The 27518-nt window shown below is 55.2% G+C and overlaps 1 protein-coding gene across 2 annotated transcripts; it reads right to left on the bottom strand.

The window, feature by feature from the left end:
- CA5A (carbonic anhydrase 5A) lies at positions 1–27518 on the bottom strand. 2 transcript variants are annotated; one of them, XM_055306265.1, is made up of 7 exons: positions 27321–27518; positions 22364–22561; positions 8188–8306; positions 7000–7095; positions 6772–6834; positions 3151–3306; positions 1–988 (listed from the first exon to the last, which is right to left on the bottom strand). In XM_055306265.1, exons 1-7 carry the CDS (start codon positions 27475–27477, stop codon positions 833–835), a joined length of 945 nt encoding a protein of 314 aa, XP_055162240.1. In that variant the 5' UTR covers positions 27478–27518; the 3' UTR covers positions 1–832. The 2 variants fall into 2 exon arrangements, with proteins under 2 accessions (XP_055162240.1, XP_055162241.1); XM_055306266.1 differs by lacking the exon at positions 6772–6834.

A 27518-nucleotide genomic window follows, 5' to 3' on the forward strand; every position in this document is an offset into this window, starting at 1 on the left:
TTCTAGCGTGATCAAAGTCATAGAGGCAGACACCAGGATGGTGGCCGCCACGGGTGGGGTTGGGCATGGGCAATGAGCACGGATTGGGGCAGGGTTCCATCACCAGACGAGGAATGCTCCGGGGCCGGCTGGTGGGGTCGGTGGCATGATGCTGGAAATGCAATCAACACCACATACCCGTTCACTTAAAAGTGGGTGAGAGGGTATCATGTAATGTGTGTTCCACCACAATTAAACAAAAAAACAGAACCCCACAGGGAGAAGCCATTCCACGCCCTCCAGAACGGCCACAACTAAACGGAGCACCGTGTCCTGAGCAGCCACTGGAAAAGCACTTGACCGTATCTGCAGGAGCCTCCAGAGGGAACCAGCGCGGCCGACACCTGCAAACCAGGCCTCTAGCCTCCAGAACCACGAGGAAACACATTTCTGTTGCTTTCGCCCCTCTGGTTAGTGGTCATTCATCCCAGCAGCCCCAGGACACTGCTGTACCCAGAAGTCTGGAGGTGGAGACGGTGCACGTGGGTCCCAGGCCCTGAGTTGTCCGGCAAGCACGGGGTGGCCATGCGCGTGGAGAATCAGAGGGCGCCTGTCTGAGACGAGGAGGCGCGGGTGCACGGGGCTGGACAGGCACCCGCCGGGGGCCCTGAGATGCCCCGTGCGTCCCACACTTCCGTTCCCTACCATTCCAAAGCTTCTTTGAAGTGGTTTCTTTTCCTCGCAACTGGAAGGCACAGAGACTGAAACAACGATTTCTTTCTTTCTTTCTTTCTTTCTTTCTTTCTTTCTTTCTTTCTTTCTTTCTTTCTTTCTTTCTTTCTTTCTTTCAATTTCAGAGGTTGCTTCCAACCTCTGAGCCCTCTTCCACAGCCTGGAAGGATGAACGGATCTCCCGATTCATCAGAGGCTGAACTGGGCGGTTGTTGTTCACCATCATCTGCTCTTCTTCACCAAGCGCAGAAAACAGGAGTGTGCGAAAGGCGGCCAGCTGGAATGGAGAGCAACCAGAGTTTGCGGGGTGCCGGTTCGGAGTCAACCAGCTCCTGCCTCGTGCAGTCGTGCCCTCTGTCCCTGCCCGGACACAGTGAATCAGGGACCGCCGTGCATGACCAGCACAGGGTGGCAGAGGGGATGCCCGAGCTAGGCCACAGGAGGCATTGCAGCTTCCGTCTTGGTCTCTGGCATCCCCCACTCTGGAGAAGCCAGCTGCAGTGCTGTGAGGACACGCTAGCAGCCCCAGCGAGCGGAGTTAACAGCCAGCACCACCTTGCCAGTCGCTTCACTGAGCTACTCTGGGAAGGAGCCTGTGGCCCGGCTCAAGTGTTCAGAGTCCCAGGGGACACCTGGCTGCAACACCATCAGCGGCCCCAAGCCAGAACCACCTCGTATGCTTCCCCACAGCAGGTAAGGAACACATGTAACATAAAAGCTAAATAAACACATACAATATAACATAATGTTTGATTCACTTCCCACTGAAGGAGCTGAAAGTGCATTTTTAAATCACCTCGTTTGTCCTCAGATTTTATTAAGGAGCCTGTGAGGGTCGCTCACATATTTAGCCACCTATGGAGCTGGGATTGTGTCTACACAGTGACCACGTGTTGCACAAACTAGAGCTGCATGGCTGGCGGCTTCCCCAGGGCATGGAGGGCATGGAGCACAGCCGTGTGCAGACTGTCCTCACAGGTCTCATCACACCGTCTGCGGCCACGCGTCTCTCTCCTGCTCTTCGGCCACTGCACCTGACATGCACAGGTGCTTATGTGCTGAGGGACAGGAGGGGTCTCAGGGACCGGGGCCCATTTCTCGACCCGGGTCCTCCATCAGTGTGTCTGACAACTCTGGTTCAGGAGAAGAGCAGATAGCTCTGCCTTCCAGAGCAAACAGTGTCATTCCACAACTTTGGCATGAGAAGATATTCCCAGAATCGCGAGGCTGGAGCCTCAGAAAGTGTACGTGTGACTGGCCAGGAAGGTCCAGCCTGCGCAGGGATCAGGGCCATGGCAGTGCACTTGCCACATGTCTGTCATCCCTGGGCTCTGAATGCCCGACACACACAAGATGTCTCCACATTCTTGACATTTCCAGGAAAAAGAGACTCTAAGTCTTTAAAATGTAAACAAGTAATAGCTACTTACTTTACGGGGAGAAAAAGACTATTTAGAAAAGGAAGAGGAAGGAAATTAGAACCGATGCAAAAACCCTGGACAGCCAGGTACTAGCTTCTGGTGTAAGTCTGTGTGCGAGATGAGGGCACGGCTCTGGGAGCACTCACTCACCTCCTCCCTGCCCCCTGACCTCGGCCACTGGGACCTGCTGTGGCTGGTGGCCTGTGAGCAGAGGCTGTCAGTGTGCATGTGGGGTTTACTTGACTGTTGCATATCTGTTGTGCACCATGGAAACCAGCTCTGGGTTAGACAGTAGTCCAAGGAGCATGAGACACACAGGGCCCGACCCAAACCCCAGCCACCCCGCCACCCACAGGCAACCCGCAGACCCAAAAGCAAGAAAAATAAATGCTTGTTAGGAGCCGTTGAGTTTTGGGATGGTTTGTTACGCAGCATTATCGTAGCAATAGCTGACTGACACAATCCTTCTGAAATTTTCTCTCAGCATGCATAACTTCTGAAGACAGCACATGAGAGAAACCTCTTCAGTCTCAACTGCTTACCATTCTATCATCTAAAGAAGTGGGACAAATGCTAAAAGTCTTCTCGTCGCCGTCAATTACCCCACTTCCTTAATGGCTTTCTAAAATTCATTGATGATGTTCCTTTCTCGGTTAATTTGTTCACCTACAAATACCTACTGAGGTCCCATCCTGGGCAGGGATCCGTGTCCCAGTTATAATGTCACTTCTGTTTCTTTTAAAGTCACTTTTGTCTAACACACACTGCAGAGCAAGCACTGACCGGTGTGCATTTGTCATTAGGGATACCTGCAAGGTCTCAATTTGAAGCCACAGAATGTTAGAGGCCACCAGAGTGTATTTCTCGAGTCCCTAGCTCAAGAAATGCTTCTTGCTCAGGAGCATCCAAACCACACCATAAAATAAAACCCGTGACACCTGCTCACAGGACCTCAGCTGCCCTGACAAGACAAATGGCTCCCGTACCATCCTGCCACACTGATTCAGGGGCAGCTTACCTGGTTTGGAGCCACTTCGATGGGCTGCTTCTGGATGATCCAGGTGACCGACTCAGTGAGTGGAGGGGTGGTGAGGGAACCCGGGTAGGTCCAGTAGTCCCGGCAGGTGGGCAGGAGGCAGGAGGGCTGGAAGGGGCCCACAGTGGCCCGTGCACCCTGAGAGACCAAGACCACAGGTGGTGTCAGGTCTCAGGTAGAGATGGGGGCATGCAGGAAGGGAGGGAACGGTGCCCCTCATGTGCCAAGCTCCCTGTGCCGCCACTGAGGGGGGATCGTGCCTGCACCTTCCCTTGGGAGCTTCTGTTCCGAATTCGTGTTTCCTTGCTTTGCAGGCTTCATCAAAGGGTGGGGGAAAGCTGCCTGTCTGAGTGCCAGGGGCACAGGTGGGGTGCCACCTTCATCCACTCGCCTGCAGCTACGTGGTGTGTAACTCCACATTGTGGAGGTGCAGTAGCAGACAGAGAGGACAAACTACTCACATTCATGGAACTTACCTTTTACCAGAGAAAAGCAGACCACAGCAGAATAAGTAAGTGAAATATCTAGTAGTTCTCACCATGGTTAAGCATGATGGAAGGAAATTTAAGTAGGACGGTGGGGTCAGAGATGCTGAGGGTAGGGCCTGGTGTTTTAAAAGGGGTGGTCCTGAAGTCCTCATAGAGAAGGAGACATTTGAGCAAAGACTTGGAAGAGGTGAAGGAAGAGGCCTGCAGGTTTCTGGGGGAAGATCCTTCCAGGAAGTGGGCAGAGCTAGTGCAAAGGGCCTGAGGCACGGTGTGGCCCAAAGCGCTTGAGGAATAGCACAGAGGCCACGTGGTGGGAAGGAGTGAGTGAGAAACCGAAGCAGTAAGGAAGATATGGGGGGGGCACCCCTGCTTCTGCCCAGCACTGGGGACCCCTGAAGAGGTCCAGCAGCAGGGCCAGGAAACTGGGGCTCATCACAGTGCAGGGCAAGGTAGAGGTGCAAAGAGAACCTATTGGTTCTCCAGCCAGAGGCTCTCCAGCAGGCCTTTCACTCAGTGGTGAAAGGGTCTCTTGGGGTCCCTCGGGTGCGGAGACCTGGGAGCAATGTTGCACACACCAGTGCCGAGGTACCTAAGCTGCGGAGCGGCCCCGGGCAGCATGGCGGGAGGGTGTCCAGGCACGGCGCGGACACGCTCGACCGGGGGAGGAGGCCTCCCTGTTCGCCTGGACTCTCTGTGCCACCTGCAGACGCAGGAGCTGGGGGCCCGTGGCCCAGCTGTCCCCTAACTGCTGACTCCCCCCAGTTAGACGCACGGTCCAGAGGCAAGCTGGAGGCCCCAAGGCCGGGAGCCGCTTCCCGTGGTCGCTGCCATCACTGCCACCACTGCCCGCGGCGACAGACGATTCACTGCGTGATTTGTGTCTCCTTAACAGTTCAGAAACAGCCGTACGGAAATATGTTCACGTAGCCCGGCACCCACTGGTCTAGAGCTCCCAGGGCTCTGGCTCTCGGCATAGGCACAGATGGGTGCCCGCCGCTGCCCACACCGTCTGTTTCAGGGACTCAGCACCTTGCAGAGAGCCCCTGGAATGGCTCTTTAAGCCACCCTGCCGCCCAGCCTCCCCCCGCCCCCTCCCCCGCCCCCGACCTGCTTTCTGTCTCCTCTGCTTTGCCTACACAGAATCCCACGGGATGTGGGCTTTGGGACCAGCCTGTCCTTCGGGGTCGTGCCTTCAAGGTTCACCCGAGTGGTGGAAGTTGGAGCTCCTGTTCCCTCCCGCGGCTGGAAACGCCACCTCGTGTGATCTAGTGAATTCTTGGAGGAGGCGGGTCATGCACGCACTTGGGACAAAATGCAAGGAGCACCGGTGGGAGCACCAGTGCCCCCCTGGTCCCTGAAACTGCAGCCCGGGAGGGGCTGATGTGCCCGATACCATCCGAGGCTGTTACCGTGAAGTTCTCCAGATCCACCTGCGAGAGGAATTTCTATTTATTGAAGAGGAAAGTAGGTTAGATACAAGAGACTGGCCCAAAGCCACGTGACTAGCGGCAGAACTCAGATGCTGCGGGGAGCCTCTCCATCCTAAAGCCAGCTGTCCCTCCTTCCCTGAGGCTGCAGGAGTGGGGTCGAGGCTGCAGCCATGTGGAGGGGTGGCTGGACGCATGCACCACCGGTTTCCATCAACTAAAGTTTTGGGAGGATCCACGACTATGCATTGTCAAACCCACAGAACTGTAGGCCACGGAGATGGTGTCAGACGTGGCACATTTAAAGAATGGCTCCAGAGGTTGAGGGCACCCGCATGAGGCACAGATTGGGGCCACTGGGTCACACCTCCCAACCTGTGAGGCACAGACACCTGCTCTGCAGGGCTGGGCCTTTTGTCTCCTAGGCTCTCGCTCTTGTTTCCCAGGTTAGGAATCTGAGGCCAGAGAGGAGCGTCAGGAGCAGCAGCGAGCCCCAGGCAGCCTCCTCCGCCACCCTCGCTGACAGTCCCTCCCGCGTGGCTCTCCCAGGTGGCCCTGGGCTACCCAGACGCGGTCCAGAGCTTCTGCGGGAGGAAAACAGACCCCAGAGTAAACAGCACCTCACGGCCAGGTCCTTCCCTTCCCACCAAGAGGTGGAGGCCACGCCACGTGGGAGGTGGGTGCACACAGGGAAAACATCCTGGGTTTACTCTGGCTGCAGACCAGCAAGGAAGAGGATGCTCCCAGCACCTTGACCTTGAGGAGTTCCTGCGCTGGCGGATGGGACAGTGGCGGGTGAGGTGGTCCTGGTCCCATGGGGCCAACCTCAAGGTCAACATCAAGCGAGCACACGGCACACATCAAACAGACCCTGTGGAGCAGCAAAGGAAGGGCAGGCCCCTGCTTTCATCTGGAGCCGCTCTGGCCATTGTTGGGACAGGTTCCCATGTCCAGGGACCCCCAGGCCTCCTCGAGTCCTGGAACTCTTTTGTTTGGTACTGAACAAATAAACTACATTTCTTTGGAATTTCCATTTGTCCATCAAAGTCTTCTCTTGGCTGATGTTGGAGAAAACCTACTTTGGTGTCCTCGTCTTTTTGAGCCGAGCTCAAAGCAGCAAGGTGCACAAAGGGAGCTGAGCGATGATCCCCTCACTGTGGGCGCATTCACAGGCTGGCAGGCCTTTCCCCCTGCCCTCGGCTTCTCTGTTCTCCTGGGACGGGGAACCCTGAGACCCTGCGCCAGCAGCATGCCAGGTAGCGTGGGGGTGGACACCCCTAAAGGTAGTTAGGTGTTTATTGCAGTCAGTTTTAAAACAAGCATCATCTCTGGTGGATGTTGTTGCCTGGGTCCAGGCTAAGGATTTTTTAAAGCTGATCAGTGTAAGGAAAAATACTAGGGGACTGATAGCAACCAGTGACAGGTGGACAAAACCTTCGGGATGCTGCCCGAGTGGCTGAATGTTGGGAAACTTGGATGGAGTCTGGCACACCCACTATACTAGGGAGGGAGGGGTCCACGGGGAGCAGGGACCCATGGTCATCAGAGAGTGAGCCCCAGGGAGATCCGTTCCTGGAACTGGACTCAGGCCCCCTCAGCCATACCCTTCCACCCCGTTGGTCTCTTATCCTTGCAAACGAGTCATTAACGTAAGTAAAGGTGCTTCAACTTCAAGCTACACAGCTTACCTTGTGCTTTATTTCCGGCAAGACTTCCACCAGCTTCTGCAGCCCCTCATGATGGGCCCCCAGCTGCCCAGCATAGACGAGAAAGGCCCGTTGGAAAAGGCGGCCGGCAGGATGGCAAGCGTGCCCCATGCCCTGCGCCCCGTGTCCCGCGCCCTGCACCCCACACCCCGCACCCTGCAGACATGGTTCACCCGCTTCCCTGGGGGAGTCGTGCCTAAGCAAGATTACCTGTAGAAACACCCCTATCACGGCCACACCGTTCTCCCCCATGATGGCTTCTTTGTAATTTTGGTATTTCACAGAATTCCAGTGAACTAAATGCAGCTGAAAGAGAGGAGAAAGGACTCGGGTTTGTCCGCACGATGCCCCAAGGACACGGCAGCTCCTCTTCCCCTGGCCGGGCCGCCCACTGCGTGGTTTCGCTGGACGGAGGCGCAGCCGAGCGGTGCTGCCTGCCCAGGGGGAGTGAGAGCCGCAGAAAGGGGAAGGGGGCTTCACGGTGTAAAATAGGAATTGGCGGCTGGATAGTTCATGTGTATCAGAGACCCCGGGGCAGGGCTGCCAGACCTGCTATGGGACGCTCAGTTACGTTGGAATTTCAGATAAACAAAGCACCATTTTTAATGTGAGCATGATGCTCAAATTGCATTTTCCCCCTATTTCTGCCTCCCTCCTTTGAACCTCATCTATGTCCCCATTTCATGTCCCTCCTTGCGTTTTCCCGAGCCCAACCTCGGCGTCAGGACTGGCCGGCTGACAAGGATTTAAATAAGGGGCAGAGGACAAGGTAAGGAAGCAGGGGAGGCAGGGCCGCGGGCCTGGCTTGGGTTCTGTGTGACAGGGGCACCTGATTATGTCGATGCTGAGCTTGGCCCAGACCCGAGAAGGGGCCAGGGGGTTGGCACATGCGTCCTTCTGCAGGCATGAGCTGTGCCAGAGGCCTTTCTGAGTGGCGCCCAAGCCCCACGTCCATACCAACAGAGTCCAGAAAGCCCCCCAGCCTCTCATGGTCAGCAAGACCTTCCCATGCAGCTGCTGGGTGTCAGCGCTGTGAGGACTCTGCCTAGGGTCCACGTACACTCCACGTGGCACCTGACTGCCAGTTAGCCCCAGTGCTCCCAGCCGTGGGCACTGGGGACCAGTGAGGGTGGCACGGCATCTCCCCACTATGCACGACTCCCCTGGACTCCCCTACCCGCTGTCCCTGTGGGTCACATAGAAATAGATAGCCGGGCCCCAGGCCCTATCTGCAGGCTGGCTGCTTTCTTCAGGGGCCCCACCTTGGAACCGGATTTGCCTTCCAGCCACCCCCTGGAATGCTCCTTTTCTGGGCAGCCGGCTGGCCAGTCGCCCTATAGGCGGGCCCGGGGTGTAGCAAGCTCCCACACATTTGCTGCTGGGATGGCGTCTACCAACCTCTGCCGGGTACGCACGGTCATCCACTGTGTGCTCTGAGCCCCACGCATTCACCGCTCCCCAGTGGAAGTGGAACTGCTTTAGCCTGTAGTGGTTTTCCAAGGGGCCACCACTGATTCCTGGAAAACAAAACCAGCGGAACTGGGTTGTTAGTCTATTTGTTGGACTGGGTTTTGCTGTGACAGCATCTGTCTACCCTGAGGTCACACAGTTTCCCTCTTGAGAGATTGACGCCCTGCTGAGATGACAAACTGCAAGGTGGGCCCCGTGAGAGGTGGGACCCTGTCCTTTGTCCATCTCTGTCCCCATCAGCAGGTCCCAGGTGGCCAGAGCCCCTGCAGAGATCAGTGTGGCCACCAGGTGGCGACAGGGACCTCATCCCCTTCCGTGCAGCAGGAAGGCAAAGAAAACTTTCTGAGATGAATGCTGGTCCTAGAGGCTTCCAGACTTTAATTTTAAAAAAAGATGTCCTCAGGACGCTTGGGTGGCTCAGTGGTTGAGTGTCTGCCTTCGGCTCAGGGTGTGATCCTAGGGCCCTGAGAACAAGCCCCGCTTTGGGCTCCCTGCATGGAGCCTGCTTCTCCCTCTGCTTGTGTCTCTGCCTCTTTCTCTCTCTCTCTCTCTCTCTCTCTCTCTCTCTCTCTCGTGAATAAATAAATAAAATCTTTAAAAAAATAATAAAATGATGTCCTTTGAATGAAAAAGTGGCAGCTTAAATTATACCTTCAAAGAATTTCATGAACTAGTATGTAATGAGTGAGACATTCACACAAACAAATTCTGAGAAACAACACCCTACCTTCTCCAGGGGTGCTGCCCTGTGTGCAGCCCCTGCTCGGTGTCATCTCACTGTATGACCAGGTTTGATTGGTGGAATCTCTTCTAAGTGACCCTAAGTAACCAGCATGGCCTCCTCCAGCACTGTTAGTGGACAGGAGCGTCCGTCATGGGGGCTCTGACTCTGAACCGTGGCGATCTGGGCAAGTCCAGGGCGAAGGCTGAGAATCGCATGCACACAGGCCAGCCTATCTCCAGCTGCACTTTGCTAACAGATCTCCATCCACATTGCTACAGACAGAACGGTAACTCTCATGCATCTTGCTTGGAACTAAAGTGAGCACGCTGCTGCTGGGCTGGGGGGCAGGTCTGGAGGCACCCTCCCACCCCCAGAGATCCCAGGGTGGCCAAGTCCACACAGACTCCTCGGTGTGATGGATGCTATTGACAACATCAGAGGCTACCGGCTGGTAGTATTCTCTGTTCTGGTTTTGCCATAAAAAGCATAAGGAGCAGAAAGTGCTGAATGGTAAAATAGGAAACAAATTTAGTTCACAATTCTGAGCTCGACCAGCTCACAGAGCTCCTCTCTCGCCGTCTTTCTTCACTTGGAAATGAGGGTGGTTGGTCTAGACCTCACTAGGTTCTCTAGACTCCGATGGTTTTATGGGGTAATCAACTCCCCTGAGCACACACTCATGAATTATATCTCCATTTTTTAAAAGATTTTATTTATTTATTCATGAGAGACAGAGAGAGAGAGAGAGAGAGAGAGAGAGAGAGAGAGAAAGGCACAGACACAGGCAGAGGGAGAAGCAGGGCTCCATTCCATGCAGGGAGCCCAAGGTGGGACTCGATCCTGGGTCTGCAGGACCACACCCTGGACTGAAGGCGGTGCTAAACCGCTGAGCCACCCAGGCTGCCCATTTATATCTCAGTTTTTAAAAATACACAGAGAGAAGCATATAAAAGCATTGTTAAGTCACAAAGCCTGAATCTGTGAGGGGCCAGGAAATGCTCACAGATGGGAAAGCAGGATAGAGAAGAGAACCTCCAGGGAGTTCCAATTACAAGGCTTTAATGGAGATTTTCTGTGGCTAAAATGACAAAGGGGGATGATTTTTTTCCCTGGAGAGGAGATGATCCTTGAGCCCACTGACCTTTGTAGTTTTGCATTGCATTGTGACTTACCAGGAGGGGTTGGGCAGGTTACTGGTAATCCCAGCAACGGCAGCTAGGATTTAAGCCCAGATCTGACACCAAAACCCAAGCCTTTTCCACTTGATCCTTTCAAGCAGAAAACACAATCTCAGGAAATTACAGGACCATGAACCCAGGCAGGGGAAATCTTTGTGCTCCCTCCCACCTGGCAGCTTGTATCCATGGTTCTAAGGGGCTTTGTAACACTGGCCAACCAGAGACCTGGTGCCACCAAAATGCACTCATTAGTGATCAAGAGGTAAGCCCAAGGGGTGAGTGCACAGCTCGTCTGAGCAACTTTCCTGCAGGAGGTGCTCTGGGCACCGAGGCAGAGATGGCAGCGTGCTCACCCACGCAGGCCAACATCATCTTTTCTAGAATGAGAGTGCCAGGAGGCAGGAACGATGAGTGGGCCTTGGATTTGCAGCTTACCTCTGGCTCGAACTAGCTGTGTGACCCTGAGCGAGCTGCTCGGCCTCTCTGAGCCTCCATCTCCCCACCTGTGTAGTGAGTGTTGGTGGGATAAACAGAGGTGCCTGGTGGAGGGTTGTCATGACGATGATGATGCTGATCACTCTACCTCATGTAAACTATCAAGGACTCTGCCCCTTCATCTATTAAAAAAAAATCACCAGCTATAATGTTCTTGGGGTCCCTTCCTGCTCAAGCACCTTAGAATTCTATGTAGGTAAGGTCTCCAAAAGAATGATACCAACTGTATGAAGCATAAATGCATCCCTAGCTGGATGTTTGCTAGAACCCTGCCAAAAATGCCCTTGTATAAAGGCATTTATTTTATTACTGGTGTGGCCAACAACAGAGCCAGGGATGGGAACCTGCTGGGATGGGAGGGGCTTGTGGGCACGCCCACTACTCCTACCTTTGCAGGTGTAGAGCTGCAAGGTCACAAGACCTTTTCAAGGTCACCCTCTGCACCGGACTGGAGCCCACGGACACAGCCCCATCCATGCTCACGAAGCAGCCTCTGGCCAGCCAGACTCCTGCCTATCTGCTTCCATGAGAGAATGAAGAATGGAAGCCCATCTTTTGGAACCCTGGGGCTCTGGCCCACCTCAGTGGGGCCCTCCAGGACTGATATCTCCTTCATGCTGACATCTGGTCCTCTGTAAATAAACAATGTTATCCTGGACTGGGGACCACAGGAGCTCCTAACACCACCCCCCTCCCCCAGAAGGCTGCTGCACCTGACTAGCCTTGGCATATGCAAACACAAACATGGAGATCAGCAAAACGTGAGCTTCCTAGGAGGCTAAATGAGGAGGAAGGAGGATAGTTTATAGCCTGGGCTGGGCTGGAACAGTGCTGTGGGGCGGGTCAGTGGTGCAGACGCTCAGAATTGAGCTGTTTGGTGGTCTCCCTTTCAGCCTTTAAGTGCAGCCCAGGAAGAGTGCAAGAGCAGGTCAGAAAGCACAACGTCTACATTTGGGAATGCCCTAGGTCAGCCGGTGACCCCACCCTAGACCTGCTTGAAAATCCAGGCTGTGGGCTTGTGCAGCAGTTCCAGCCAGACTTGGGCAGCCTTCTCCCCGGGACAGGTAGGAACTCCACTCGCGGCTGCGGCCCCGGGATAAGATAATCTCAGAGTGACTTGTCATAATGACAGTGCAGCATCAGTGTAATCCTCTTTCAAAACAATTTAAAAAGGCAAGTCTGATTTGGTAGAAGGGGGCCTTTGGCAGACCAGGCCCCAACCCGCCGAGGAGGGCTCCTGCAGGTGTCTCAGCTGGCTGTCTCTCTGGCTGTCTCCCTGAGCCAGCGCATCGAAGCATAATTGGGGACGTGCCCGAGCCACGGCCAGACCCTCCAGATAGTCCGAGGAGGCTGACTCCACGCTGAAAGGTGCCGTGCCCGATACCACTGTGTCTGGACTTACAACAGCCACTGTTAACGGCCATCTATTTGTGAGTCCAGTGCTTTCACCAAGATGGAGCAGGCTTTTGGCAGGCATGCTGGTTTTAGGGCTTAAAATAAATACATGAGAAGTTTGAGATGCTCTAATTAGTTAAAACTGCAAATAGCACAGTGCAGCCAAGTCTCCAGCCTGTTCGTGGGGCCACCCTGGGAGCTGATGAACATCCTGAAGCTGTGACACACGAGGACAAAGGGTTTGCATGTGCTCCCCGCACCAGGAAGGTCTCTCTCAGTCTCCCAGGAACGCCAGGGCCTCAGTTGGTGGTCAGTGCACTCTCAGTGCTCCAGCAGCACAGGCCACCCTCCTCTCCCACACGTGCACCCACTCCCTGGTAGTTATGCTCTAAGATCATCCCACATCAGCTTCAGTTTGAAAGCCAGGTGGACTCAGACTCATTGATTCCATGTAGCTCAGCTTTGCATGGGCCCTTTTAGCTCTTCTGCATCTCAAGACGATGACACGTTTGTCTTCAGAACACGGTGAGGGTCAAATACAGCCACAGCCACGCTTACAAAACACTCCCTGGCACAGCCCCTGGGATGCAGAACGGCCCCCTAGTGATTGCGATTTCTGTTACTATTACTGGTTCTCGTCCTTACTAAAACGATCACCATCATCATCATCAACATCATCAAAGCAGAGATCTGCAGAGACCCGAAGCTGCCGATACTACAGCCAGGGCAGGACCTGCATGAACAGACACAGCTGAAGAAAGTGTCCACAGAAGGGGCGCGGCCAACCACAGAGCGTCAGAGGAAAAATCATTCACTCTGCAGGTACATGCAGTGAGCTCCTAGAATGTGCCACACTTTCACCTAAGCACTGGGGGTGGAGAGAGAATGAGACCGATGCAGTCCTGCCCTCTGGGAGCGTGGACTCAGAGGGACGGGCAGGCAGCGCACAGGTGGTGAGCGTGAGCAGGGGGTGTCACGGGGGCATGGAGGGGGTGCTCTTTGGGACCCACACTGAGTGCCACGGGGGCCTCCCTGAGGAGGGGGGCTTCTGCCCTGTGGATGGAGAGAAAGATGGTTCTAGGCAGAAAGCCACTGAACATAGAGGCCTGGAGGCAGGGCGAGCAGGCCACCACGATGCCACAGACGGAAAGTCCGAGGGGTTCATGCAGGGCAAAAAGGCGCAGGTGCCAGCCATGGCCAAGCAGCGGAGCCTTGGTCAACAGACCAAATATCCTCGTCTTTAAAAATGAATGTGTCACATGAGGTTCACTCCATGCCACCCTCAGCAGCCCCGGCCTGACCCCAAAGCCCACTCGTGGGCAGGTGCGCAGGGAGGAAACGCCTTGTGAGGCCGTGGCACCCCTCTGGGACAGCTCTGCCACCAAGGAGCACCCGGGACCTGGGCACAGCTAGGACAGGGAGGCCAGAGAAGTGCGTTGCCCGCTGAGGTTTTTCCATGTGCAAGGGCTACACTAAAAGCCCCGAGGAATAACGATGTCTGTGGCAGGCTCTCCTGAGTGTGAGTCCACCAGTGTCTCCTGCAGAGGTCCTCAGATTCATCCTCCCAAGGCCTCCACCACCGCTCCTTCCAATCTCTCCTCTTCCTTCCCACTCCCCATGGGCCTGTCCCCACCCCAGATGGTCTCGTGTCCTCCTCCTCCCGCAGACCCTCCTCCACCTTGACAAGCCTACCGTGTTCTACACACTGTGCTTAGTGGGCCCTTCTTCCTTTGATGCTCCCAAGGCCACGCAGGGTTGCAGACTGGGGTGCCAGCAGGACGAGTGGGGCAGGGAGGTGGGGGCACGGACACCAGGCTGGCATTCACCCCAATGTCAGTTACCTTCTGCTTTCCCTCCCTGTGTGTTCCAACTTGCGATCTGCTTGCCAGCAGGGAGTGTGCATCTCAGGCACAGAGAACCTACTAAAACTTGCCGGGAAAGCAGCACAAGCTGTGATCCTGCAGATCCTCGATGGAGCAGAGTGATTCATTCCTGGGTAGCCCTCAGAAGGAAGGCGCCCGAGACAGGGAGGACGGCTACCATGCTGGGCGTCACGAAGTGGCGGCGTCTTCCGAGGGCCCTCAGGCGATCCACCTCCCATTTCTAAGTCGATCCTGGTTACATGGACCATTTTCGACACTAAGGGAGAGGCCCTGATGGACCCATGGGGGTGGGGGAGGCAGTGCTGGACCAGATGGGGCTCAGTCTTGCCTCCTAGCCCGGGAGCTCCAGTCCCCCCGAGGATCAGGCCATCTGGAGAGATGCAGGGAGGGAGGAGGGGCTGGTGGAGGAGGAGGAGGAGGAGGAGGAGGAGGAGGAGGAGGAGGAGGAGGAGAAAGGAGGCCTGCCCTAGCCCCGTGTAGATGACTGTGGGTCTCTGAGCAGCAGCATCACAGGGGGAGTTATCACAGGGACACTGGCTGGTAGGGTGGGGTGGGAGCCTGGGATTAGGGTCTCAGAGGAAGGAGGAGGAGTGGACGAGAGGGCAGGGGGGTGGCTGTGGGTTTGGGGGCCTCCTGGGCAGAGGATCTTTCCAGGCGGGGGATTTCATTCCCACTGAGGGGCCAGGGATAGGCCTGGAGAGCCACACATCCACCTCACCTCCACTTTAATGCCTCCGCCCCCAGAATGCCCACGCCTGGGACCTGAGGGAAGACTCAGCAGAAATCAGGAACGAAGGTGGAGAGATACAGTTTTAGAAACTGGACTGACCATTCACAGATTTGTGGTAGAAAAGAACTGCCCTGGGACAACAGGGTGATGATCACATTCTCTCCCCGCAGTCAAGGCGGACATCGGTCAGCAGTCAGCCAGCGTAGTCGCCGCAGGCCTCTTCATGACTGCAGGGAACCCCCTTCCTAGAACCCCCTCATCCCCCAGCACGGAAGCTCAGAGGAAGTAGCGGTTCACGCCTCCCTGCAGGCACCCGGCCTAACGTGGCAGGTGGAAAGGTGCCCTGGGATGTGGGTCCTGAGTGGACAGAGAAATGGCAGGGCTGTTCCTGCTGCCGTGTCTGTGACCCATCCCCGGGCCCCACTTCCAGCCTGCCTTTCCAGGAGGGAGCCTGTAGACTCTTTCGGGAATTCCGTGTGGGCTGGCACCTGCAGACCCCCCCCCCCAAGTCCGATGGAAGTGACCCTGCAGACTTCACCATCATGCTGGTCTGCAAGCCTGCCTCCGGCAGGGGCAAGCATGGACTGAGCTCCTGCTGGGTGCACTGGGTGCTGGTCACGGGCTGAACGCCCATGGACTTGGGCTCGCAGCAACCAGCCCTCCTCGGCACCTCTTGGCGCTTGGGGTGGTGACCAGCTGTCATTGGCCCCACTTTACAAGTGACTTTGAACTCGCTTAGATGTGGGAGGGAGCGCGAGTGCACCTGCGGCCTTAGTGCCTGACGCCTCAGCTGTCCAGTACTGTCCCTGCGAGTGAGTGACCGTCCAGGGGGCTGCTCACAGGTCAGGAGGAGCCTTCTCATCTGCTGTCCCCATCTTTTCTCCCTCAGCCAGTTGAGTGGGCCACGCAAAGGCGCAGAGTCCTCCTCCACCAGGAGTCCTCCTGGCGGGCCTGTGGCGGCCTCTCTGGCCACCCTGCTCCCTCTAGTGGAGGATTTAAGAAGCGCGTATGACCAGGCCTCCCTGAGACTGTTTTTTTTTTTCTTTTTTCTTTTTTTTGCTAAAACTGGGCAAAGCTGTCATCCAAGTGTTAGCTCAGGGTGCTCAGCCTCCCAGCGCCCTCTTTACATCCCCTGACCCAGGGTCACATCTTCCCCTTACAGAGGAGGAGACTGAGGGTCAGAGAGTTTAGGTGACTTGCTAGAGCTGATGACAGGCTTCACACCCTTTTTCCCTCACCCCCTCCTTCTCTCTCCCTTCCCCCTTTTCTCCCCTTCCCTCCCCCTCCTGCTTTCTCTCTCCCCTCCCTCTCCCTGTCTCCCCCAGAGTGGGACCCTCACCCCCATGTAGTACTCTCCTGGCACCTCCAGTGGAGCAGCCCCTGGGTGCAGAGGTGCAGTGCAGGGTCCTGACCCCACAGGAGACCAGGAGATGGGTCCAGCATGCAGGACAGGAGCGGTCTGCCCTCTGCATTCCCCTACACAGGTGGACGGGGTCAGGGGCAGGGCAGCAGGGCCCCTTGGCTCCCTGGCATCAGGCTGTACATCTACAGGACTACAGAGCACTGGGTTCTTTTCTGTGGACGGTGAGCAGGGCACAGGGTTTGGAAACAACCCTGGGCTGATAAGGGTGTCTCCTTTCCCAGAGTGGGAGTCTATTCTGTTTCATGGGGTAGTTGTGAGGATCGAATAAGATAAAACCTGCACCCTGCCCAGCATGCTGATTTGCCCAGCAGGTCCAGCGGCAGGGCAGGATCAGGGCCATGGAACACGTGCCTCCTGAAGCGGGACCTCCTGGCAGCCTCCAAGTGCAGGTGGGCCTGTCACCCCTTCCAGGAGGAGCACCCCGCCGGGCTGGGGCGAGGGGGCTTCCCGGGGGAGATGGTGTGTGCGCAGGGAGGGGAGTCTGATGGTGGAGGCTGCCTTTTCCTCATTTCCTCCTAGGAAGCTCTCTCCCTCCTGCCCCTGCACCAGCCCCATCCTCCCTGGCCTTCAGCGCCACTTTCTCGAATTCCTTGGAATGCCCCACTGTCTCCACCTCTGTTATTCATCATCGCTGGCTGGCTGGCGCTAATCTCTGAGTACTCGTATCCCTCGCCCGCTGGAAAAACTGCTGGAAGCTTCCACGCTGATGGAAAATGTCCTCGGCCTCCTGTTTCGCTCTGAGTTCCTGGCAGTCACCTGTCGGAGTAACCTGACCTGCGTGATCCCAGATTCTGTAGTCTACCCTGCGTACCCTCCTCGCTCACTTCCCTTCTTGCTCATGAGGCGCGGACTTGGCTGCCGGCTATCCAGGGGTTTTTTGGGGTTATGGGTGTGTCTCCTTATTCTCAATTTCTTACTGCAAATGTGTTTTGCTTGCTCCATTGCTGAGCTGCGTTTTTAATTTCCTTTGCTCCTGGCGGTCCCCAATTTCCAGTGGAGGTGCATGAAGACAGGAGATGTGGAAACAGAGTGACAGGTTGGGAATCGAGCTGGGGTTGGAGGCTTGGGGTGTGTGAAGTTGGATAGGAGAGAGGGAGAGAGGAAACTGGGGTTTTGGGAGAATGACAAGTAAAGTAAAACCAGATTGGCCTGTGTGGACGAGAGCCACTGGGGGAATTATCTAGTAATTTATATGGCCAGGGAAAGACACCCAGATAATTCTTTCAGTCTGTGGCTGGGCGGGGCTGGGGGCAGGTCTCTTTGAACCAGATTGAGAAGGTGGTGGAGAAGCCAAAAAGTGGGGGTCGGGACCGGGTCAACACAGAGGCCTGGCTGCAGCAGGGCGCAAAAGTCTTGAACTCTGAAAGCCACTTGTGTCCGAGGTGGGCCGCGGTCAACCCAGGGTCAGCAGCGTGCACCTCAGGTCCCAGCCCCGACCACCCTCACTTCTGGGCAGGCACTTTGCTCCAGGGCGGGCTCGTCCCGAGTCACCATGATGGGCTGCCGGGGCCACGCTGTGGTTTGTGGATCCGCTCTGAGGCCCGAGCTTCCATTGTCGCGGCAGAGGCGCTGTCTCTCTGAGCCACTTGATCAGGAGGGTGAACCAGAGCAGCAGGCCCCAACTTTGCTCCCATTTGGGATTTGCCGGCCCGGGATGTTTCCAGCAGGGGCAAGCAGAGCCCACAGGGAGGATCCAGATCCCCCGCTTTGCGTTTGACTCCTTCCATTCCTTCCGTGGCTCCTCCACTACCCGACCCAGCCATACTCAGGACTTCTCAGGATCTCACCCTCTTCTTTGCTTAAGCCAGCTTGAGCTGAGCCTCTGCCACACGCAAGTCAGAGAGAAGTCTTACCCAGTACAGAGAACGTGTCCCTGGGGATCTGTGATGGTGTTGGGAGACTGACGCCGGCTGTGTGGGAGTATTTACACCAGGGAAAGTGGCAAATGCTACAAGTGGCTTCCTGTCCCTCCCCCAAGTCCTTGGAGGCCAGTTTCCTGATATTTACCAGTCGTCTACTAGCCAGTCTTGGAAGGGCCAGGCTCCCGTGGGCTCGGCTTCCTGGAGGACAGACCTGGAGTCTTCCAGCACCGCGCTCCGAGGTCCCACCTCTGGGGGTCAGGCGCAGTGTCCCCTCCATCCTGGGCCTCCCAGACTCAACCGTATTTATTGCCTTTGGGCAGAAAGCACAAGGATGAGGCTGCCAATCCTCCAGGTGCATCCTTTCTACTTCTTCTCTCTCAACTCAGCCACTGTTTTTGGTCTTCTGTTCTAGGGCTCTTGTAAACAGGGGATGGAATCATTAATCAAACTGATGAAGGCTAAAAAGTGAGATTTATTGGTCCAGGGACGGTTTGGCCTTAGGCACAGCTGCATTTAGAGGCTCCAACAATGGCTTCAGGCCTCAATTTTTCTCCACCTCTTGGCTCTGCTCTTCCCTGAAGACCAGGGGCCCAGGCTTGTAGCTGACTACAGCACAACACAGACAGGAAGGGATTATCTTCCAACATGTCCCAGGAGAATGCTGGCTCTCAGTGGTCTGACTGGAGTTGTACGCCTACCCCTGGACTGGTCACTGAAGCAGAGGGGGCTGCTTGGACTGGCCATGCCCAATTCTATGAGCTATACTTTGGGTAAAAATTCAAGAGGCTAAAATTCTTAACCAAAAGGAGGCTTTGCTCTGTGATTCTAGGGATAACTATGACCTGCAGATCTGACACTGAGCCCCCATGAGATATGGAAACATTTAGGGTCTAAGACACACATGTTCTAAGATGCCCTTACAAACATGACAGCAGCTACTTCACCCTGGAAGCACCACAGATATGTCTCTGCTCCACCTGTCAGGAAAGTTGAGTGTGGGCTTCTTGCTGGTGGGTTAGGGATGGGTGTCCCAGGCTGATCCCAGTGTCCCCTGGCTCTTCCACTGGGGTGCACTCACCGGACATGGGCTTGGCTACTACCCCAAGCAGCTTGCTGGCTCTCTGGGGACCTGACCATAAGCCCAGAACCTTCTCCCCATGTCCTAGCTAGTGCATGGGTCAGCGCCTAAGGCTTCACACCTGGTCTCTGCAGATATTGGGTGCAGATTTTTTTCCAGAGTAGGTTCACACTCCTAAAATTTCCTTCTTTAGAGGGCAGAGAATCCCGTTGTCATTTTCCTTAATTGGTAAAATGGGAGCTAACACCCATCTCACACAATCGTTGCAAGGATGGCTCAAGTTATTGCGAACAAAGTGTAGATAGGAGAAGGGGCTGGTGGTAAAGGATGGATGTGGTGACACGATGGGAGCTTTCCATGGCAGGAACCGGGCTTGAACCTGACCCTTCACATGCTGCCACTTGACCTTGAGTGAGCTGCTTCCCCCAGTCTTGGTCTCTCCTTGAGTGGAGGGAGGACACCGAGCCTCTCGATGGTATCTGTTTGGTGCTGTGCTGTTTGTTATTCACGAGATGGAGGTACCTTTTAAAGATGGTGTTCACTTGTCTGTCCCGAGAACCTCCCACCTTCTAGCAACAGCATCACCATGTCCCGTGACCACCAGTGCCCAGAGCATGGACGTTGGTCAGCATTCCAGGGGCTCCCCTGATGGAGGGTGGGATGAATGCCATGCTCAGCCCCAGACCCGTTCCCCGGGAATGTCGATTATTCTGTCAAATGTACCTCAACAATACACAATACAGAAGTCCAAAGTAACATTCAAAGCTTTCCATATTTTATGACTTAAAGGAAAATAAATCCATTACATAGTTATCAGTAAGACCCATAATGACACATAATAATCCTATGGGAAGAGCATGAATTCTATGGTAACTCATCCCCAACCATATCTGCTTTTTTCAAAATTATTGTATATTCAATAACTATTAACTAAGCAATTAAAAGTTCAGGAAGTATAATTTTTTTTTTGAGAGAGGAAGGGAGAGAGAGAGAGAGAGTGGGGGGGGGCGGGGGAGGAACAGAGGGGAGGGAACATCCTCTGCATGCTCCACACTCTCCGCTCTCCCCTGAACACGGAGCTGGCAAGCTCTCCTGCAGGCTGGAACTCACTCATGACCCTGAAATCATGACCTGGGCTGAAATCAAGAGTCGGATGCTCAACTGGACTATGGAGCCATCCAGGTGCCCCAGGAGCTATTATTTTTTTATTCAATCTTATAAAATTGCTGCATAAAATTCTAAAAAATGATATAAACCACATCAAACCTGAAAACCTAATTTTAGTTTGCTCCTTGGGAATTTGAATTTGGAACAGACCAACAAGGGCAGAAGAAAAGTTGGCACATTGAATAAATAAGTATGTGTATCCCTGCACTGGGCTGGTCCTTGCACTTTCCAGATCTGGGTATGCAGTTGTGCCCTTTTATCCCTCAAAGAAGTTCCTCTGTGCAAACGTCTGCTAGAGCTGGCGCTCTGGTCCCTGGCGCTCAGTGAGCCCTATGTGAGCAGCATCCCTGAGGGTCACTGTGAAGACCAACTTGGAGCCGCTGTGAGCAGCTCTGGGCACGCAGGCAGCTGCTCAGGAAAGGCAGCTCCTTTTTACCTGTGGGACAAGGGGAGAGTCCCTGGAATAATGAGCCCCGCTGTCTGAGAAGTACCATCCAGCCTCTCCCTGGACTCCAAGAAGGCTGGCACGTGGCCTGCATGTGGTTCAGGGTGCCCGGAGTGGGCTCTGCACCTGCTCAGATGTTTTCCAGGCTGGGGAACACCGAGTGTCTACTAGGACAGCGCAGTTCTGATGGGTGGACGTGCAAGCATGGGTGTCAGGGTCATGTTGACAAAGCCAAGATGCAGGGCTGGGCGGACCTTCCCTGGACGGGAGAAGCAGATTGAAAGCCCTGCAGCGTGTGTTCAGAGACTCTGCATCTGCCCCAGTGACGGGCACAAGAGCAAGGCTGAACGTGAGTTCCTGTTCCAGCATCCTGTTGTTGACAACATAGAAAGGTGGGCTCCGGGTCAGTGCCCCTGTTGGGAGCTGATCCAGGTGATGCTGTGGGATGCAGGGCGCTTCCCTGGGGTGGTCTCACTTCTTCCCCGACAGCCTTTGAGATGGGTGTCTTGCTCTCCACTCCCAGGAGAAGAAACGGAGACTCCTTTGCTCTTTTAACGTTTCATTGATTTTCATCCATCAACTGACTAAGCACCTGTGATGCTCAGTGTAAAATAGTGGTCCTGGCCTCGTGGGGCTTGCATCCTCGCAGGGCATCCTCGCAGGGCAGCGGGTGAGAGAGTAAGACAACTGGGTGTGCGAAGGGGATGGGCTGAGGGCTGGCCCAGAAAGGACCTGGCACTGGGGGCCGGGTCGGAGGTCCAAAGGCTCCAAGATTCCCTGGGAGGACTTGCAAGACTCAGCGCACAGCCGTACGTGTGGCTAAGATTTATTACAGTGAAATGACACCAGCAGATCTGCAAAGGGAAACGGTGCAGGCAGCACTGTCCGAAGGAACCCAGGTACCCGCCTCCAGAGCCCTCTCTATGGGGGTCACACTGTCCCCCCAGCAACCAGTTGTGACAACATGTGGGAAGTGACACTCGGAACTCAGGTTTTCGTGGGGGGCTGGTCAGGTAGGCACTGTTTGCCGTTGGGGACTGTGATCCCCGCTCCAAGAAGGAAGACAGACGCCCAGCATTAACAAGGCTCACGGTGGTCCCAACAGATGCTCAGGAACCCCAGGCGGAATCCAGCAGCAGCCCTGTGTAGCAGCAGCCTTCCCAGACCCGAGGAGCCTCCCTCCCCAACCTGGTGAGGGTCCTGCTGAGCCTCTGAGGGCAGGGTCCGCGGGAAGCCCGTGGCAGGGTGCTGGGGCCCGGTCGGGGTCGGAGGCTCCTGGGGCTGCCCGCACGGCCTCCCCTGCCACCAGGGCAGCCAGCCTCCTGCTCAGTCCCCACTGTGTCCTGTGTTCCTGTTCTCCCTCCCAACAGCTGGGCATCCTATGGGCAGGAACCAGAGAGGGTACCAGGCTCTGATGCGCAGCTAGTCGTTGGCACAGTTTCCTTCTGGCTCTGCTTTCAGGCCTCACGGCCACCTCACCCTCTCCCCGCACCTGCTCTGTTCTCTGTGACGTGTCATATGTGTACGTTCCTATGGGCTTTTGACTCTTCCTGACCAGCCCTTGGAATATCCAGTAAAGCTGTGCAAATGTCGGTGGTGGGTATTATCATCCTTCACCTCAGTGGCACCTCCCTGCCCCCTGAACACTGTGTGTCGGTAAAGCCCTGGCCCCTTCTCTGCTCGCCCCATAGCCCACTCTCAGGCTGTGCCCGGCCCAGGCTCACCTGACCCCTCAGTGGAGTCGTCGAATTCCACCTGGAAGAAGTAGCCGGTATTCCAGACATGCAGGCAGCTGGCCGCGGCATAGGACACTTGGAGAGGCTTCAGCCGCGGGTCGTAGACACTGTCCCTCCAGCGGATGTTGATGGGGGACTGCCGGGTACCCCCCGGCACAGAGGCCAGGCCCTTCCAGAGTAGGTGCGCTGGGGCAGAGAGGGAAGAGGAGGCCTTCACTGACCTGGTATTGGCACCTCATGGGGAGGCAGCAGCCCTCGCAAATGAGCCCCCAGAGGAGACAGCCCTCCTGGAGACAGCCCCACCTGGAGCCTGGGGCCCCAGGCCGCCCAGCAGATCTGTCCATGCAGGCGGGGCCCTCGCTCCATCTCCCCTCTGGAGCGTCCCCCAACACCGACTTTCCGGCGCCATCTGATCTTGTTTTGATCCACGGTTGTTATCAAGGCGTGGTCACAGGAAGCCTGTGCCGCCTGCCCCCCACCAGGCTGCATCCCACTGGGCTCCAGGGTCAGGATGGGAAGGTGAAGCTGGGCAGCGTGGTTTCTGTGGATGATGCGGCTGCAGATGAGGAGGCCGGTGGGCGGCAGGACCGGTGGTGTGGGGCAGCTTGGGACCTCTCCCCCGTGCCTCACATGCACCTGATGCTGAGGCCAATGCACACCTCCTCCTTCAGCCTCTCCCACAAGGAGGAAGGAGAAACCACTCCAGGGGCCAGAAAATTAAGCCAGAGTGGCTACCTGCCCTTTCCTTAAGGTTCCTGCTCCTTGGGCTGCCTCCTGGCCTGGCAGGGTTTTGTTTCTCTTTGTTCCTTTTAGACCCAGGACGAGGACCCCCCCAACCCTTCTGCCATCGGCCGCCCAAGGCCTGAGATGCCACGATTACATTGGTGTGTCTGGCTTCCCTAGTAAAGTGGATGTGTTGTTAGAGAACATTCCATATGTGGGAACGTTAAGGAAAGATAAGTGATACATGGATCTGAGGGTGAGCTGTGGGGGGCAGAGCCAGGAGCCAGAGCATTGGGCGAAGGGGCGCCCACTGTGCACAATGGGGAGGTGACCACCTGGGCGAACGGTGGGCGAGAAACACCCACCAGGGAGAGCCCAGGCTCTCTGGGGATCAGGGAAGTGGGGGCTATTCTGGGGTATCGGGCTTGGCCGTGTCCCTCCAGACCTGGGGTGCAGACTAGGGATGCTCAGGCCACGTAGCCACATGACTCTCGCCTCAGGGCTGGGGGGGCAGCGGGGAGACACATATGGAGGGAGTGTAAGTGCTCTTATGGGATCTTGACATCTTCCAAGAGGTGATAAGAATGCAGATTCTCATGTGATGTTTCTTGATGTTAAAGTGGAGCCAGATAGTCCACACAGGGAAGACGTGTTCATGCTCCCTCCTCACTCTCTGAGCTGCGGGGCAGGTTCGTTTCTTCTCCCCGCCCACCCCTAGCCGCTGCATCAGTAAACATGAGAATAGGATATGCAGCAAAGCCAGGTTGGCCAAGACCAGACGAGATAGCGCACAGACTGACTGTAGGCTCCCGACTAGCATACGCCCACTGGGCACAGATGCTGCCACCTGTCATGCAGGGCCCTTCCCACACCCCAAAATGATGCCTCATTGTGCTCTGCAGGCACATCCTGCACTGCTGCTGGCCTCCTTCTCATGATGGATGCATGGATGACAACAGACTCGGGGCTGCATGTCCTCTGTCCCAGCTCCTTCTGCTCTAAGACCAGAAGCCCTGGGTCTTTGTGGGTCTGTCCTCCCACAAAGTCCCACTGAGCTGGCACAGGTCATGACCACATCTGATGCAAAGTGACTTTTAACACACGGTACAGCCTCACATACCCCCAGCCTCCAGCCTCACTATGGGGAACTGGGATGGAACAGGGCCTGACGTGGACACAGAACTCAGGAGCCACTGGATGTCATGGAGGTGGCTCTGGTCTTATGCAGAGGCTGACCTTGGCCCCCAACACAGAGGTGTGTGGTGTGGAGGAGGGCATATGTTAGGCTACATGTGCCGAGCTGCGCCAAGGGGCTGCCAACAACCTTGAACATAGTCTCTGCCCCTGAGTAAAAGCATGTTGTTCATCACTGCATGCAGTGAGGAGAGGCTGCTCGAATCCTGAAAAGGTTTCCCACGCTTGCTCATGGGGGCTGCGGACCTCCACAGTGATGCCTCTGTGCCACAAAGTCTACGCCTCAACCATCTCAGGTCTCTGGGGGAAGTGATAAAAGTGATCACGTACACGTATCCAGCAGATATTAAATTAACTTAACCAAATCAATAGTATCCTCTTGTTGATCACTCAACACATACTTAAGGCTCCTTCTGTGGGTCAGGTACTGGCCCAAATGCAGGGGAGGATGAGAACCATGTTGGGCAGACCTGGGGCCACCTTGTGGCCGGGCTGAGCCAAGCGTCCTGGCAGATGCACAACAGAGAAGCACCTGTGGGACTGTCCGGGGACACACAGTGGTGCAACAACCAGCTCTCTCGAGGAATAGCACGTCCCCACAGGTGGTGTCTGCCATTGCCAGAGTGTAAATGTTCCTGCCATGGCCAGCAGCCAGCTGCCAGGGTGGTTGCCACCAATCACAGGCTTAAGAAGAGATGCACATCACTAGTGTTAGGGAGCCCCGGCATGTCCTGGAGCATGGCCAGAGAACACCTGACCAGGATGATTTTGGAGCCTCCTCAAGCACCGTGGCCTGTCTCTCTAGGCCAAGCCGCGGTGATTTCCAGAGACACAGAAGGCCCTTCTTCCCCAAAGGGTCACTATCTACTTTCGGTGGCTGGTGGTCCACCGCGGACCCGAAGCAGGTGATCTTCCTCCTGCCACACTGTTGGGTCACTGTCCGGTCACTGACAGCCTAACACTAGGTCACCACAATGCTAGGTCACCCCATTCACCTCGCCTCATCTCAACATGTGGGCGTTTTATCATCTCACATCAGTGCCAGAAAGGTGAACACTAAGATATTTTGAGACACAGGCCACAGTGACATAGCATTACTACAGTCTGTGTTACAATTGCTCTATTTTGTGTAAGTTGTGCTGTCAATCTCTTCCGGTGCTGGATTTATAAACCAAACTCGTTTTAGGTATGTGTGAATACGAGAAAACAGTTGGTATAAAGTTTGACACCATCTATGCTTTCCTGCACCTGCTGGGGGTCCTGGAACAGATCCCCGAAGGCTAAGGGGGTGCATTGTATTTAGGAACAAAATTTCTTTTTCCCCCAAGGGAAATGCACTGCTGGACACCAATAAACAAAACACTAACCTGGAGGCATCGATGTTTCAGGAAGCTCCAGCCTTCCCTGTTTGGCAGATAGAGCTGTGTGTCATGGAGCTCTGTGTGTCATGGAGCTCTGAAGGAACTGCAGAGCCCTTGGCTTCCCTGAACGTAGCTGGGAGATGGCGGCGGGAACTGATTTAGGCGCCCAGCACAGAATGTTGCTCGGTCCCATACACGTGTGTGAGGATGTGTGAGAATGTGGTTGGTAATATTCAAAAATTGGATACCACCTGATGTTCTCCAACAGGGCAATGGTTAAATACAGAGACACCCACATGGTGGCCCGAGGTGACCATAACAACAATTAGCACGTGGCCGTTGTCTGCAAGGTGCCAGGTGCTGTTCTCAGCTTTTCCATCCCTGACCTCATTTCTACTTCCAACAGCTTTGTAGGATAAGTACTGTGATTACCCACCTGCTATAGGCGATGAGACTGGGTCTCAGAGAGGTTAAGATACATGCCAAAGGGCACACAGCCCCATAATGGTAAGGCCAGGATCCCAGTCTATGGGGTCTGATGCTCTTCATGGTCGCACCAAGTATAAAAGAGGGGATAGGTGCCGAGGACACTTACGAGGATATCCCCAGATCCCCAGTTGAGAGTGGAGAAAGCCAAGATGCAGACCAACATGTATCCGTGGGGTCACTTTTTATTTCTCGAAGAGTCTTGTGAATGTGTAGACACATTCTCTGTGCACGGAGGAATGTGTCAGAAGGCTGAGAGCTCAGCTTGATGTGGCAGTGGCCTCTGGGACCTGGGGCAGGAGGGGGTACAGGTGGGAGGGCCTTTCTGAGTGACTGTGTGCTTTGAAATTTGCAGGTGGGTCTAGGGTAGGGCACAAGGATTTGCATTTCTAGCAGGCTCCTGGGGGTGTTGCTGTTGTCAGTCTGGGGACCTGCTCTCAGAGTCCATAATGTTGGTTGAGAGCCAGCTTTCTATACATGCCATTCCATCTCCATGTGACCCCGTGCGACATCTAGTCCTTCTCTTTACAGATGAAGAGACTGAGGCTCAGGGGGTAAAGCCGCTGGCCCTGCTCTCACCTCTGACAAGTCACTTGTCCCAAGTGCCCACACTCAGGAGCCACTGGTTCTGAAGCCCATGCTCTTTCCACCATCCAAACCTGGAAAGTGCAGATACTTCAGAAATGAAAACCAGGAGTAACCTTATCAGCCAGTCTTTTTTCTTTTTCGACAAAGGAGAAATCTGAGACTCAGAAAGAGCGAGGCATGAGTCCAAGGTCACAGGGCGCTGAGGATGGGTGCTGCCACAGTGTGACTGGCTGACCTGGGGCAGTCTTTGGATGGAGTTGGCTGGATCATTTATTTATTGCATGTTTGCTGAATATATTCTCTGTTGGAGGAGTCTTGCAGCCAGGCTGCATGTTCCTAACAACAGCTCATCTTGGGGGGCACTTGCTACTTAACCTTCTTCTGAGGATCTCCCCCTCTTGATGGCCCCATGGAACTGAGGTTAAAGGAATTGCTCAAGGTCACCCACAGAATGCTCAAGATCATCCACGGGAAAAGAGACAAGTGGAAACCTGAACCCAAGCACTCTGGTCTGACTGCCTCCCATTTTGGAAGACACTACAGAATCAGCCAAGAGTCAAGCCGCATCTGGGAAAAACTGAAGGTCTACTTACAGGCATCATTCCGAGGTCTCTGTGCACAGGGACCTTGTGAGCACAATCGCTCCAGCCTTAGCAGATGACTGTGGAGGGTCCCCCATGTCTGCTTGGATGAGGTGGAGAAACCAGTGGACTTCCAAAGGCTTTTGCCCAACCCCGGGGTCCTTAGCATCTTGGATGTGTTCCCCACAGATCCCAATAAAAGAGGATGAT

The sequence above is a fragment of the Nyctereutes procyonoides genome, unplaced genomic scaffold (assembly GCF_905146905.1).
Source record: "Nyctereutes procyonoides isolate TBG_1078 unplaced genomic scaffold, NYPRO_anot_genome, whole genome shotgun sequence".
Taxonomy (NCBI): domain Eukaryota; kingdom Metazoa; phylum Chordata; class Mammalia; order Carnivora; family Canidae; genus Nyctereutes; species Nyctereutes procyonoides.